This window comes from Balaenoptera ricei, chromosome 5 (assembly GCF_028023285.1).
Source record: "Balaenoptera ricei isolate mBalRic1 chromosome 5, mBalRic1.hap2, whole genome shotgun sequence".
Classification (NCBI taxonomy): Eukaryota; Metazoa; Chordata; class Mammalia; order Artiodactyla; family Balaenopteridae; genus Balaenoptera; species Balaenoptera ricei.
Genome location: NC_082643.1, coordinates 66,873,775 through 66,886,905, shown reverse-complemented (window position 1 = coordinate 66,886,905; position 13,131 = coordinate 66,873,775). Strand labels below are relative to the sequence as shown.

The 13,131-nt window shown below is 35.9% G+C and overlaps 1 protein-coding gene across 1 annotated transcript in view; it reads left to right on the top strand.

Moving 5' to 3' along the window:
* CEP135 (centrosomal protein 135) overlaps nucleotides 1-13,131 on the top strand; it is a 75,234-nt gene that overhangs the window by 13,373 nt on the left and 48,730 nt on the right. The window contains exons 7-9 of the mRNA XM_059924088.1: nucleotides 6,070-6,198; nucleotides 8,152-8,367; nucleotides 11,301-11,366. Coding sequence (XP_059780071.1) covers nucleotides 6,070-6,198; nucleotides 8,152-8,367; nucleotides 11,301-11,366 — 411 coding nt within the window. The remainder of the gene's footprint in view (nucleotides 1-6,069; nucleotides 6,199-8,151; nucleotides 8,368-11,300; nucleotides 11,367-13,131) is intronic.

Below are 13,131 nucleotides of genomic sequence, written 5' to 3'. Positions count from 1 at the left end.
GGTTGCTTCCATGACCTGGCTATTGTAAATAGTGCTGCAATGAACATTGGGGTGCATGCGTGTTTTTGAATTATGGTTTTCTCTGGGTATATGCCCAGTAGTGGGATTGCTGGGTCATATGGTAGTTCTATTTTTAGTTTTTTAAGGAACCTCCATATTGTTCTCCATAGTGGCTGTATCAGTTTACATTCCCACCAACAATGCAAGAGGGTTCCCTTTTCTCCACACCCTCTCCAGCATTTGTGGTTTGTAGATTTTCTGATCATGCCCATTCTAACTGGTGTGAGGTGATACCTCATTGTAGTTTTGATTTGCATTTCTCTAATAATTAGTGATGTTGAGCAGCTTTTCATGTGCTTCTTGGCCATCTGTATGTCTTCTTTGGAGAAATGTCTATTTAGGTCTTCTGCCCATTTTTGGATTGGGTTGTTTGTTTCTTTAATATTGAGCTGCATGAGCTGTTTATATATTTTGGAGATTAATCCTTTATCCGTTGATTCATTTGCAAATATTTTCTCCCATTCTGAAGGTTGTCTTTTTGTCTTGTTTATGGTTTCCTTTGCTGTGCAAAAGCTCTGAAGTTTCATTAGGTCCCATTTGTTTATTTTTGTTTTTATTTCCATTACTCTAGGAGGTGGATCAAAAAAGATCTTGCTGTGATTTATGTCAAAGAGTGTTCTTCCTATGTTTTCCTCTAAGAGTTTTATAGTGTCCGGTCTTAAATTTAATCCGTTTTGAGTTTATTTTTGTGTATGGTGTTAGGGAGTGTTCTAATTTCATTCTTTTACATGTAGCTGTCCAGTTTTCCCGGCACCACTTATTGAAGAGACTGTAGACTGTCTTTTCTCCATTGTATATCCTTGCCTCCTTTGTCATAGATTAGTTGACCATAGGTGCATGGGTTTACCTCTGGGCTTTCTATCTTGTTCCATTGATCTATGTTTCTGTTTTTGTGCCAGTACCATATTGTCTTGATTACTGTAGCTTTGTAGTATAGTCTGAAGTCAGGGAGTCTGATTCCTGCAGCACCGTTTTTTTCCCTCAAGACTGCTTTGGCTATTCGGGGTCTTTTGTGTCTCCATACAAATTTTAAGATGATTTGTTCTAGTTCTGTAAAAAATGCCATTGGTAATTTGATAGGGATTGCATTGAATCTGTAGATTGCTTTGGGTAGTATAGTCATTTTCACAATATTGATTCTTCCAATCCAAGAACATGGTATATCTCTCCATCTGTTGGTATCATCTTTAATTTCTTTCATCAGTGTCTTATAGTTTTCTGCATACAGGTCTTTTGTCTCCCTAGATAGGTTTATTCCTAGGTATTTTATTCTTTTTGTTGCAATGGTAAATGGGAGTGTTCCCTTAATTTCTCTTTCAGATTTTTCATCATTAGTGTATAGGAATGCAGGAGATTTCTGTGCATTAATTTTGTATCCTGCAACTTTACCAAATTCATTGATTAGCTCTAGTAGTTTTCTGGTGGCATTTTTAGGATTCTCTATGTATAGTATCATGTCATCTGCAGACAGTGATAGTTTTACTTCTTTTCCAATTTGTATTCCTTTTATTTCTTTTTCTTCTCTGATTGCCGTGGCTAGGACTTCCAAAACTATGTTGAATAATAGTGGTGAGAGTGGACATCCTTGTCTTGTTCCTGATCTTAGAGGAAATGCTTTCAGTTTTTCACCATTGAGAATGATGTTTGCTGGGGGTTTGTCATATATGGCCTCTATTATGTTGAGGTAGGTTCCCTCTATGCCCACTTTCTGGGGAGTTTTTATCATAAATGGGTGTTGAATTTTGTCAAAAGCTTTTTCTGCATCTTTTGAGATGATCATATGGTTTTTATTCTTCAATTTGTTAATATGGTGTATCACATTGATTGATTTGCGTATATTGAAGAATCTTTGCATCCCTGGGATAAATCCCACTTGATCGTGGTGTATGATCCTTTTAATGTGTTGTTGGATTCTGTTTGCTAGTATTTTGATGAGGATTTTTGCATCTATTTTCATCAGTGATATTGGTCTGTAATTTTCTTTTTTTTTTTTTTTTTATCTTTGTCTGGTTTTGGTATCAGGGTGATGGTGGCCTCATAGAATGAGTTTAGGAGTGTTCCTTCCTCTGCAATTTTTTGGAAGAGTTTGAGAAGGATGGGTGTTAGTTCTTCTCTAAATGTTTGATAAAATTCACCTGTGAAGCCATCTGGTCCTGGAGTTTTGTTTGTTGGAAGATTTTTAATCACAGTTTCAATTTCATTACTTGTGATTGGTCTGTTCATATTTTCTGTTTCTTCCTGGTTCAGTCTTGGAAGGTTATACCTTTCTAAGAATTTGTCCATTTCTTCCAGTTTGTCCATTTCTTCCAGGTTGTCCATTTTATTGGCATAGAGTTGCTTGCAGTAGTCTCTTAGGATGCTTTGTATTTCTGTGGTGTCTGTTGTAACTTCTCCTTTTTCATTTCTACATTTATTGATTTGAGTCCGCTCCCTCTTTTTCTTGATGAGTCTGGCTAATTGTTTATCAATTTTGTTTATCTTCTCAAAGAACCAGCTTTTAGTTTTACTGATCTTTGCTATTGTTTTCTTTGTTTCTGTTTCATTTATTTCTGCTCTGATCTTTACAATTTCTTTCCTTTTGCTAACTTTGGGTTTCGTGTGTTCTTCTTTCTCTAGTTCCTTTAGGTGTAAGGTTAGATTGTTTATTTGAGATTTTTCTTGTTTCTTGAGGTGGGCTTGTATGTCTATAAACTTCCCTCTTAGAACTGCTTTTGCTGCATCCCATAGGTTTTGGATCGTCGTGTTTTCATTGTCATTTGTCTCTAGGTATTTTTTGATTGCCTCTTTGATTTCTTCAGTGATCTCTTGGTTATTGAGTAACGTATTGTTTAGCCTCTATATGTTTGTGTTTTTTACGTTTTTTTCCCTGTAATTCATTTCTAATCTCATAGCTTTGTGAACAGAAAAGATGGTTGATATGATTTCAATTTTCTTAAATTTACTGAGGCTTGATTTGTGACCCCAGATGTGATATATCCTGGAGAATGTTCCATACGCACTTGAGAAGAACGTGTAATCTGCTGTTTTTGGATCGAATGTCCTATAAATATCAATTAAATATATCTGATCTATTGTGTCATTTAAAGCTTCTGTTTTCTTATTTATTTTCATTTTGGATGATCTGTCCATTGGTGTAAGTGAGGTGTTAAGGTCCCCCACTATTATTGTGTTACTGTCAATTTCCTCTTTTATAGCTGTTAGCAGTTGCCTTATGTATTGAGGTGCTGCTTTGTTGGGTGCATATATATTTATAATTGTTCTCTCTTCTTCTTGGATTGATCCCTTGATCATTATGTAGTGTCCTTCCTTGTCTCTTGTAACATTCTTTGTTTTAAAGTCTGTTTTATCAGATATGAGTATTGCTACTCCAACTTTCTTTTCATTTCCATTTACATGGAATATCTTTTTCCTTCCCCTCACTTTCAGTCTGTATGTGTCCCTAGTTCTGAAGTGGGTCTCTTGTAGACAGCATATAGATGGGTCTTGTTTTTGTATCCATTCAGCAAGTCTGTGTCTTTTGGTTGGAGCATTTAATCCATTCACGTTTAAGGTAATTATTGATATGTATGTTCCTATGACCATTTTCTTAATTGTTTTGGGTTTGTTTTTGTAGGTCCTTTTCTTCTCTTGTGTTTCCCACTTAGAGAAGTTCCTTTAGCATTTGTTGTAGAGCTGGTTTGGTGGTGCTGAATTCTCTTAGCTTTTGCTTGTCTGTAAAACTTTTGATTTCTCCATCATATCTGAATGAGATCCTTGCTGGGTAGAGTAATCTTGGTTGTAGGTTCTTCCCTTTCATCACTTTAAATATATCATGCCACTCCCTTCTGGCTTGTAGAGTTTCTGCTGAGAAATCAGCTGTTAACCTTATGGGAGTTCCCTTGTATGTTATTTGTCGTTTTTCCCTTGCTGCATTCAATAATTTTTCTTCGTCTTTAATTTTTGCCAATTTGATTACTATGTGTCTCAGCGTGTTTCTTCTTGGGTTTATCCTGTATGGGACTCTCTGCGCTTCCTGGATTTGGGTAGCTATTTCCTTTCCCATGTTAGGGAAGTTTTCGACTATAATCTCTTCAAATATTTTCTCTGGTCCTTTCTCTCTCTCTTCTCCTTCTGGGACCCCTATAATGCGAATGTTGTTGCGTTTAATGTTGTCCCAGAGGTCTCTTAGGCTGTCTTCATTTCTTTTCATTCTTTTTTCTTTATTCCGTTCCACAACAGTGAATTCTACCATTCTGTCTTCCAGGTCACTTATCCATTCTTCTGCCTCAGTTATTCTGCTATTGATTTCTTCTGTTGTAGTTTTCATTTCAGTTATTGTATTGTTCATCTCTGTTTGTTTCTTCTTTAATTCTTCTAGGTCTTTGTTAAACATTTCTTGCATCTTCTTGATCCTTGCCTCCATTCTTTTTCCAAGGTCCTGGATCATCTTCACTATCATTATTCTGAATTCTTTTTCTGGAAGGTTGCCTATCTCCACTTCATTTAGTTGTTTTTCTGGGGTTTTATCTTGTTCCTTCATCTGGTACATAGCCCTCTGCCTTTTCATCTTGTCTCTCTTTCTGTGAATGTGGTTTTTGATCCACAGGCTGCAGGATTATAGTTCTTCTTGCTTCTGCTGTCTGCCCTCTGGTGGATGAGGCTATATAAGAGGCTTATGTAGGTTTCCTGATGGGAGGCACTGGTGGTGGGTAGAGCTGACTGTTACTCTGGTGGGCAGAGCTCAGTAAAACTTTAATCCGCTTGAATGCTGATGAGTGGGGCTGGGTTCCCTCCCTGTTGGTTGTTTGGCCTGAGGCAACGCAACACTGGAGCCTATGTGGGCTCTTAGGTGGGGCTAATGACAGACTCTGGGAGGGCTCACGTCAAGGAGTACTGCCCAGAACTTCTGCTGCCAGTGTCCTTGTCCCCATGGTGAGCCCCAGCCACCCCCCACCTCTGCAGGAGACCCTCCAACACTAGCAGGTATGTCTGGTTCAGTCTCCCCTGGGGTCACTGCTCCTTCCCCTGGGTCCCGATGCGCACACCACTTTGTGTGTGCCCTCCAAGAGTGGAGTCTCTGTTTCCCCCAGTCCTGTTGAAGTCCTGCAATCAAATCCCTCTAGCCTTCAAAGTCTGATTCTCTAGGAATTCCTCCTCCCGTTGCCGGACCCCCAGGTTGGGAAGCCTGACGTGGGGCTCAGAACCTTCACTCCAGTGGGTGGACTTCTGTGGTATAAGTGTTCTCCAGTCTGTGAGTCACCCACCCAGCAGTTACACGACTTGATTTTACTGTGATTGCGTCCCTCCTACCGTCTCATTGTGGCTACTCCTTTGTCTTTGGATGTGGGGTATCTTTTTTGGTGAGTTTCAGTGTCTTCCTGTCAATGATTGTCCAGCAGCTAGTTGTGATTCTGGTGTTCTCACAAGAGGGAGTGAGAGCACGTCATTCTCCACCATCTTGGTTCAGGTTCCAGTTTTTCCAGATTCTTGTATGTGAATTCGTGGTTGGTAGTGATGTTTTTAATCATAGTCTGTTGTTTTCTAAATAATAGATAATTAATTAAATTCACTCCAGCCTCATATTCTTTTTAATATTGAGTTTCAGTAGCAAATCACTTTCCTTTGTGTTTTACATTCGTTTATCCCACATTTATTCCACCAGGCAGTGAAGTAGTTCAGACTCAGTTCCAGTAGTTAGTAGTTTCTTTTTATATAAACATTGCCTACTCTTAGAGGAGGAAAATACAAAACAAAAAAATTAAATTAGGAAGAATCTCTTCAATAAAAATACTTGTGAAACCTATGTTGACAATTCTTAGGTTGATATTTTCTGTGTATATTTTTGCTCTGCATAAATTCATTTCATAATCCCATTTATGTGTGGGTATATATATATGAATGTTAATCTTTTTTATATATTGTGGGACGTAAGAAAAATGGAAGTATATCCAAATAAATGTTTGTCCAGTGTTAATCATTTCAGTTTAAAACCCGAGTTTTTAAAATGATAGCATGACTTTATGTCTTCAGATTGAACTAAGAGAACGAGAGATAGAACGACTGTCAGTTGCATTGGATGGGGGTCGCTCCCCTGATATCCTTTCTCTGGAGACTAGAAATAAAGCCAACGAAAAGCTTATTGCTCATTTAAATATTCAGGTAATGACTTTTATAATTATTTCACTGAGCATATAAAATCATAAGTGTTTATAATGGTCTATGGGTTTGTGAAAGTGACAGGGTTGTTTGCTTGGCTGTTATTTACAGTGGAAAAAATTTGATAGAGTCAAGGTATCCAAAATTGGGTGCAGCTATTGAAAAATCATGTTTTTTAAAGAATATTTAATGAGGTAGGAATATATATATACCATAATGACAAATATTTAAAAGAAGAGAATAAACCATAGGTAAAATATAACCTTCAGTTTGCTTTTTAAAAAAATGTGTGTGTATAAAATTGATGACTAATAAGAACTTGCTGTATAAAAAAATTTTTAATTTTTAAAAAATTAAAAAAAAAAAAAAACTTGGTGAACACAGAAAAAAAAAATGTGTGTATGCATTCAGAGAGAGAAAACACTAGAAGAGAATACACCAAAATACACTAACAAAGTTTATCTTTGTGTGATGGGATAGTCTTCTTTATGATTTTCTCCATTTTCAAAATTTTTATGACAGTATGTCTTTTATAATATAAAAAAGATGATTTTTTAAAATAAATATAAAAATTAAACATATAGTTTTCACTTACTTATGTAGTGGTTTCCCTTGTCATGCATTTGACCTAAGAGTGAAAGAACAAGAGACTTCTATGAAGCATGACAAATGACCTTTAGAAATTTATTTATTTGTTTTTTAATTGAAGTATAGTTGAGTTACAATGTGTGTTAGTTTCTGGTATACAGCAAAGTGATTCAGTTATACATATTATATATGTATTCTTTTTCATATTCTTTTCCATTGTCTTTTATTACATGATATTGAATATAGTTCCCTGTGCTATACAGTAGGACCTTGTTCTTTATTTTATATATGGTAGTTTGTATCTGCTAATTCCAAACTCCTGATTTATCCGTCCTCCATCCCCTTACCCCTTTGGTAACCATAAGTTTGTTTTCTGTGTCTATGAGTCTGTTTATGTTTAGTAAATAAGTTCATTTGTATTATTTTTTTTTATTCCACATATAAGTGATATCATATGGTGTTTGTCTTTCTCTTTCTGACTTACTTCATTTATGATGTATGATAATCTCTAGGTCCATCCATGTGTTTGTAAATGGCATTATTTCATTCTTTTTTATGGCTAGATAATATTCCATTGTGTGTGTGTGTGTATATATATATATACACACCACAACTTCTTTATCCATTCGTCTGATGGACATTTAGGTTGTTTCCATGACCTTCAGAAATTTAGATGTCATTGCTGCCTAGACTGCAATCAGAATAGAGTAAGCCCCAAATATCAGCAGTAGCTCTCGAGCAGTGCTGTTCAGTAGAAATAGGATATGAGCCACATATGTAATTTAAAATTTCCTAGTAGCCTGATTAAAAAAGTAAAAAGAAAACAGATGAGATTAATTTTAATAATGTATCTACCTAAATATATCCAAAATATTACCATTTCAACATGTAATCAATGTTGTCAAATATCATTGCAACATTTTACTTTTTTTGTACTAAGTCTTTGGGATCCTGTTTGTATTTTACATTTATAGCACATCTCTGTTTGGACTAGCCACATTTTAAGTGCTCAGTAGCCATGTGTGGATGCTAGTGGCTACTATATTGGACAGCACTCTAGACTAATATTATCTTCGTAGTGATAATCTTGTCATATTTTTAAAACTCTGTATTGGGAAAAAGTTCACACAAATTCCTTACTTATCCTTTCCTTCCATGCTTGAAAATTGAAGACAGTGGATATATATTTTTACTAAACCACACATTGTCAGTTTTGCAAATCAAAACAGTATAAGTTTGCAAATGTAAAATAGCTGGGGTTTTAACTTTTGGTTTTTAAAAACATATAGTATTTTGAAATATTTTGGAAGTTCAGTATTTTAATAATTTTCCAATTTATATACCTTATGAATTACAAATTCAATTTAGGTTGACTTTCTTCAGCAAGCTAATAAAGACCTGGAAAAGCATATACAAGAGCTTATGGAAACCAAGGAAACAGTAACTACTGAAGTTGTTAATTTAAGTAACAAAAATGAAAAACTCTGCCAGGAATTAACTGAAATTGACCAGTTAGCACAGCAGTTGGAAAGACATAAAGAAGAAGTGCTTGAGACTGCCGACAAAGAACTTGAGGAAGCAAAGGTGTGTCTAGATTGTGGAGGTGCTCATTAATTCTCCTGGAGTATGGTGAGCTTGAGACCTTTTGATGTCCTATTCGGGCCTTTTGGTTTGTTTTTTGATTCACGTTTTTCTAAGGTGTTGTTTACATCCCCTAAATTCTTGGCCTTTTTCTAGTTGTTTGTCTTTCTGAAGCACATCTCTTCCTAGGACAGCTCACCAGACTCTATCCTCTTTTCCTACAAGATTTTCTTCTCTGTCCTTTTATCTCTGCATTGTGAGCAGGCTTCTGAAGTTTGTCCTCTAAGTCATTTTGTGCTCATGAACTTTTAAAGGTATTTTTTGAAACTGTGTATGTCCTTGCACATTTTTAAGTTGATAGCTAACATTTTTCATCTTCAAGTTTAAATAGATGCAAAGGATGTAATTTCTAATCAATTGTAAGTATTGATCTCTTAAAACTGTCATATCATTCTTTTAAATATAGCCAGTATAATCCAAATGACCCTTCTTGAAATCCTCACAGAATTTTATCCTATTTTAACATATTTTATGCTTGAATATCTTTTTATAATAACTCATGTCAAATGTCTCTGCAATTAAAAAAATACATGAATTGAAATTTTTTGTTTTAAAAAATGTCCTGCGATTGTAAGGTTCAGAGTGTTAGTATTTAGTATTTTCCTCTAAATAGTGTTATCATTATAATTATTAGTAATCAGTGGATCAAAGTGACAACTGTAGTACAAATGTTGATAAATACTTATTAAATAAAAAAGTAAAATTTTATTGGAAATACATCTCTTAGTAAGATATAATGGGAGAAAATAGTGTCTTAATCAAAGGCCTCGGCCAGCTCCAACATTTCAGGTTATCTTTTTGTCTGGGCTTCAGAAGTTTTTTATAAGTTGAGATAGAATTACATTAGATGCATGCCCTTCTTTTGAAAAGTGGGGGAAAGGCAGTTGTGGAAGGGGAGGTGGGAAAGAAGAACTCACATGATACCTAGAGCACAAGCAAGTTCTCAGGTAGATAATTTTTAAGAAGGACTGTATGTGCAAATTAAGAATCCAGATATTGATTCCTTAAAACTATATATACATATATATATTATATATATAATATATATTGTAAATAATATATCATTTATATATATATATATATGATAGTTTTACATAATACTTGGATAGTCTTTATGTTATCCCAGGAATGAGTATAACCTAGTTTGAAGATCACTACTTTACATCAGTTGAATAATATGAGTTAATTTTGTAGTGTCACCTCCACTAACTAGGGGAATAGAAGGAAACTACCTCAACATAATAAAGGCCATATTATGAAAAGCCCACAGCTAACATCATACCCAGTCACAAAAGACTGAAAACTTTTCCTCTAAGGTTAGGAGCAAGGGAAGGATGCCCATTCTCACTACTTCTATTCAACATAGTACTGGCAGTCCTAACCAGAGGAATTAGGCAAGAAAAAGAAATAAAAGGCATCCAAATTAAAAGAAAGAAGTAAAATTATGTTTCCAGATGAGATGATCTTATATGTAGAAAACCCTAAAGATTCCATTAAAAAGAAAAAAAAAAAACAGAACTAATAAATTCAGCAAACTTGCAGGATACAAAATCATTGCATAAAAACCTGGTGCATTTCTATATGCTAGTAATTAAAATACAAAAAGGAAATTAAGAAAATAATCCCATTTACAATAGCGTCAAAAAAGAATAAAGAGGGCTTCCCTGATGGTGCAGTGGTTGAGAATCTGCCTGCCAATGCAGGGGAAACGGGTTCGAGCCCTGGTCTGGGAAAATCCCACATGCTGCGGAGCGACTAGGCCCGTGAGCCACAACTACTGAGCCTGCGCGTCTGGAGCCTGTGCTCCGCAACAAGAGAGGCCGCGATAGTGAGAGGCCTGCGCACCGCGATGAAGAGTGGCCCCCACTTGCTGCAACTGGAGAGAGCCCTCGCACAGAAACGAAGACCCAACACAGCCAAAAATAAATAAATAAATTAAAAAAAAAAAAAGAATAAAGTACTTAAGGATAAACTTAATCAAGGAGGCAAAAGACTTGTACCCTGACAGCTATAAAACACTGCTGAAAGAAATAAAGACAGAAATAAATGGAAAGATATCCTGTGTTCATGGATTGGAAGACTGCATACTGCTCGAATGGCCATACTACCCAAAACAATGTGCAGATTCAGTGTAATACCTCTCCAAATCCCAATGGCATTTTTTACAGAAATAGGAAAAAAATCCTGAAATTCATGTGGAATCTTAAGGGACCCAGAATAGTCAAGACAGTCTTGAAAATGAAGAACATAATTATTGCAGTTTTAATTTTGCTTTTGTGGCTTTAGTTTCATTGCAGCACTCCTATATCTCATTCCTCTTCTTTTCCACTTCCTTTTGCATATTCTGTGCTGTGCATACAACATATTGAACACAGCTTCACGTGTCCCATTGGCAGTAATCAAGAATGACAACTTGGCTCAATAGAAGATTCCTATTAGGTTATAATATTTTAATCTTGGCATTCAGCACTCTCAGTTGCAGTATAGAGGATCCAGGTTGTTAGTAGCAGGTGGTGAGAAAGCAAATAAGATAAGAAAGTCAGGAAATGACAGGGCCACAAGGTGAATCCTAAAAATCAAGGGTCAAGGAAAGTCCTACAAGTATACAGATAGAAAAAGATTTTCAAGTAGCCCTCTCGTTTCACATGTTACAGATAGGTCCCTGTAAGCATTCAGGATACCAAGAGTTAAAGAGAAACCTAAACTTTGCCTCTTCCTCATTGAAACTGAGGCTTAGGGCTGGCTAACACCTCAGATCTCACTGGTGAGAGGGAACATGAACTGCTCGAAAAATGGCTTGGTCTCATTGGCACTGTGACTTAGTGATAAGTATTCTTGACTTTTAGGTATTTACCTAATAGGCTTTTTATTCCTAGAAAGAGATTAAGAAAAAGCTATCTGAAATGCGGAATCTTGAAGAAACAATGGGAAAACTTCAACTGGTAAGTAGGTGTTATATTGCAGGGGTCCCCAACCCTCGGGCCGTGGACCAGTACCAGTCCTTGGCCTGTTAGGAGCCGGGCCGCGCAGCAGGAGGTGAGCGGCGGGCGAGCAGAGCTTCATCTGCTGCTCCCCGTCACGCGCATTACCGCCTGAGCCATCCCCCCACCTCCCATCTGTGGAAAAATGGTCTTCCACGAAACCGGTCCCTGGTGCCAATAAAGGTTGGGGACTGCTGTTATATTGAATTGCCAGCGTTTTCATCAAGAAAATTTTTATGTTTTATTTTACTTTTTTTTTACTAAGATATAATTAACCTATCATGATATTCACTCTTTTAAGTGAACAATTCAGCGGTTTTGGTATAGGCACAAAGTAGTGCAACCATAGTTTGTCCAAATTATGGAAGACCTTCTAAACCGTGGCAGGATGTTTGGATTTTATTCTAGTGGACAATAGAAAGCTATCTAAAGTGTAAGCAGAATAAGATAAAGGCATCGGAGATTAAAATGAATGAACTGGTTTCTTAGAAAATGTGAGAAAGTAATTTAAGGTATTAAAATGATCTTCATCTGTCAGTGGTCTCATTGCTACTCTGCTCCCGCAGTTTTGTATCCACTCCCTGAGGGGCTGTCTGGTCAGTCTTTAACTTGCCATTGGCAAGGCTGGCGTGGGCAAAAGAGTGAGGAGGAAGATAGGAGGTGCAGTGGTGTTTTTCATTACTGTCTAATTCCAAAACATTTTATCACTCCAGAAAAAAACTTCATATCCATTAGCAGCCACTCCTCATTTTCCTCTGCTCAGCCTCTGACAACCACTGGTCTGCTATCTGTTTCTGTAGATTTGCCTATCCTGGATATTCTGTATAAATGGAATTATATAATATGTGACCTTTTGTGTTTGGCTTTCACTTAGCACAGTGTTTTCAAGGTTCAAGCATGTCATAGCATGTATCATTACTTCTTTTTATGGCTAAGTAATATTCCATTGTATATATATATTTAATTTCATTTATATTTTTATAATTGTTTAATAGCATACATAATAGGTAGCAAGTTACACTCAAATTTGGAAAACCTGTTAGGAATTTTATATTTTTTAAATGACTTCATGACTTGTCAGTTTACTAATATTTAAACTAAAAATTGATAGTTACTTCGTAAAATTTTGTTGACTTTTATTAAAAGCACTCAATCGTCTTTTAATAATTTTGTTTGGCATTACAAACCATTTTACTAGTCATATTGTTTGTTCTGGTGGTCTTCAAATGAGAAAACTAGTAATCATCCCAGCATAAACCTAGATATAGCATATAGTCTTAGAGCCTAGAACTGGCAGAAAGAATGTCTTGCTTACAGGTAGAAACTTCTAGGTGGTCATCCAAAAGATTGTTAAGAATTTTTTTTAATAGCCTGTTAAATTGGATGAGTTTCCACTAATATTGCAAAGACTAATACTAATTTCCAAGTTTTCTCATTACTTATACTCTTTTTACAGTCAAGCTGTAATGTTCTGGTGGCAGTCATAAGGCAAATTAAAAAACAAAGCCATTTGTGATATGCTGGCACATAGGTGTTCAAATACTTGTTGATTTTTATATGCTCACTATTAACAGTGCATCACAATGGCTTCCTGTTTTATTCAACTGCAGGTATTCAGTTCAGCTCAATATATTTTTTTTATAAATTTATTTATTTATTTATTTATTTATTTATTTATTTATTTTTGGCTGCGTTGGGTCTTCATTGATGCGCACGGGCTTTCTCT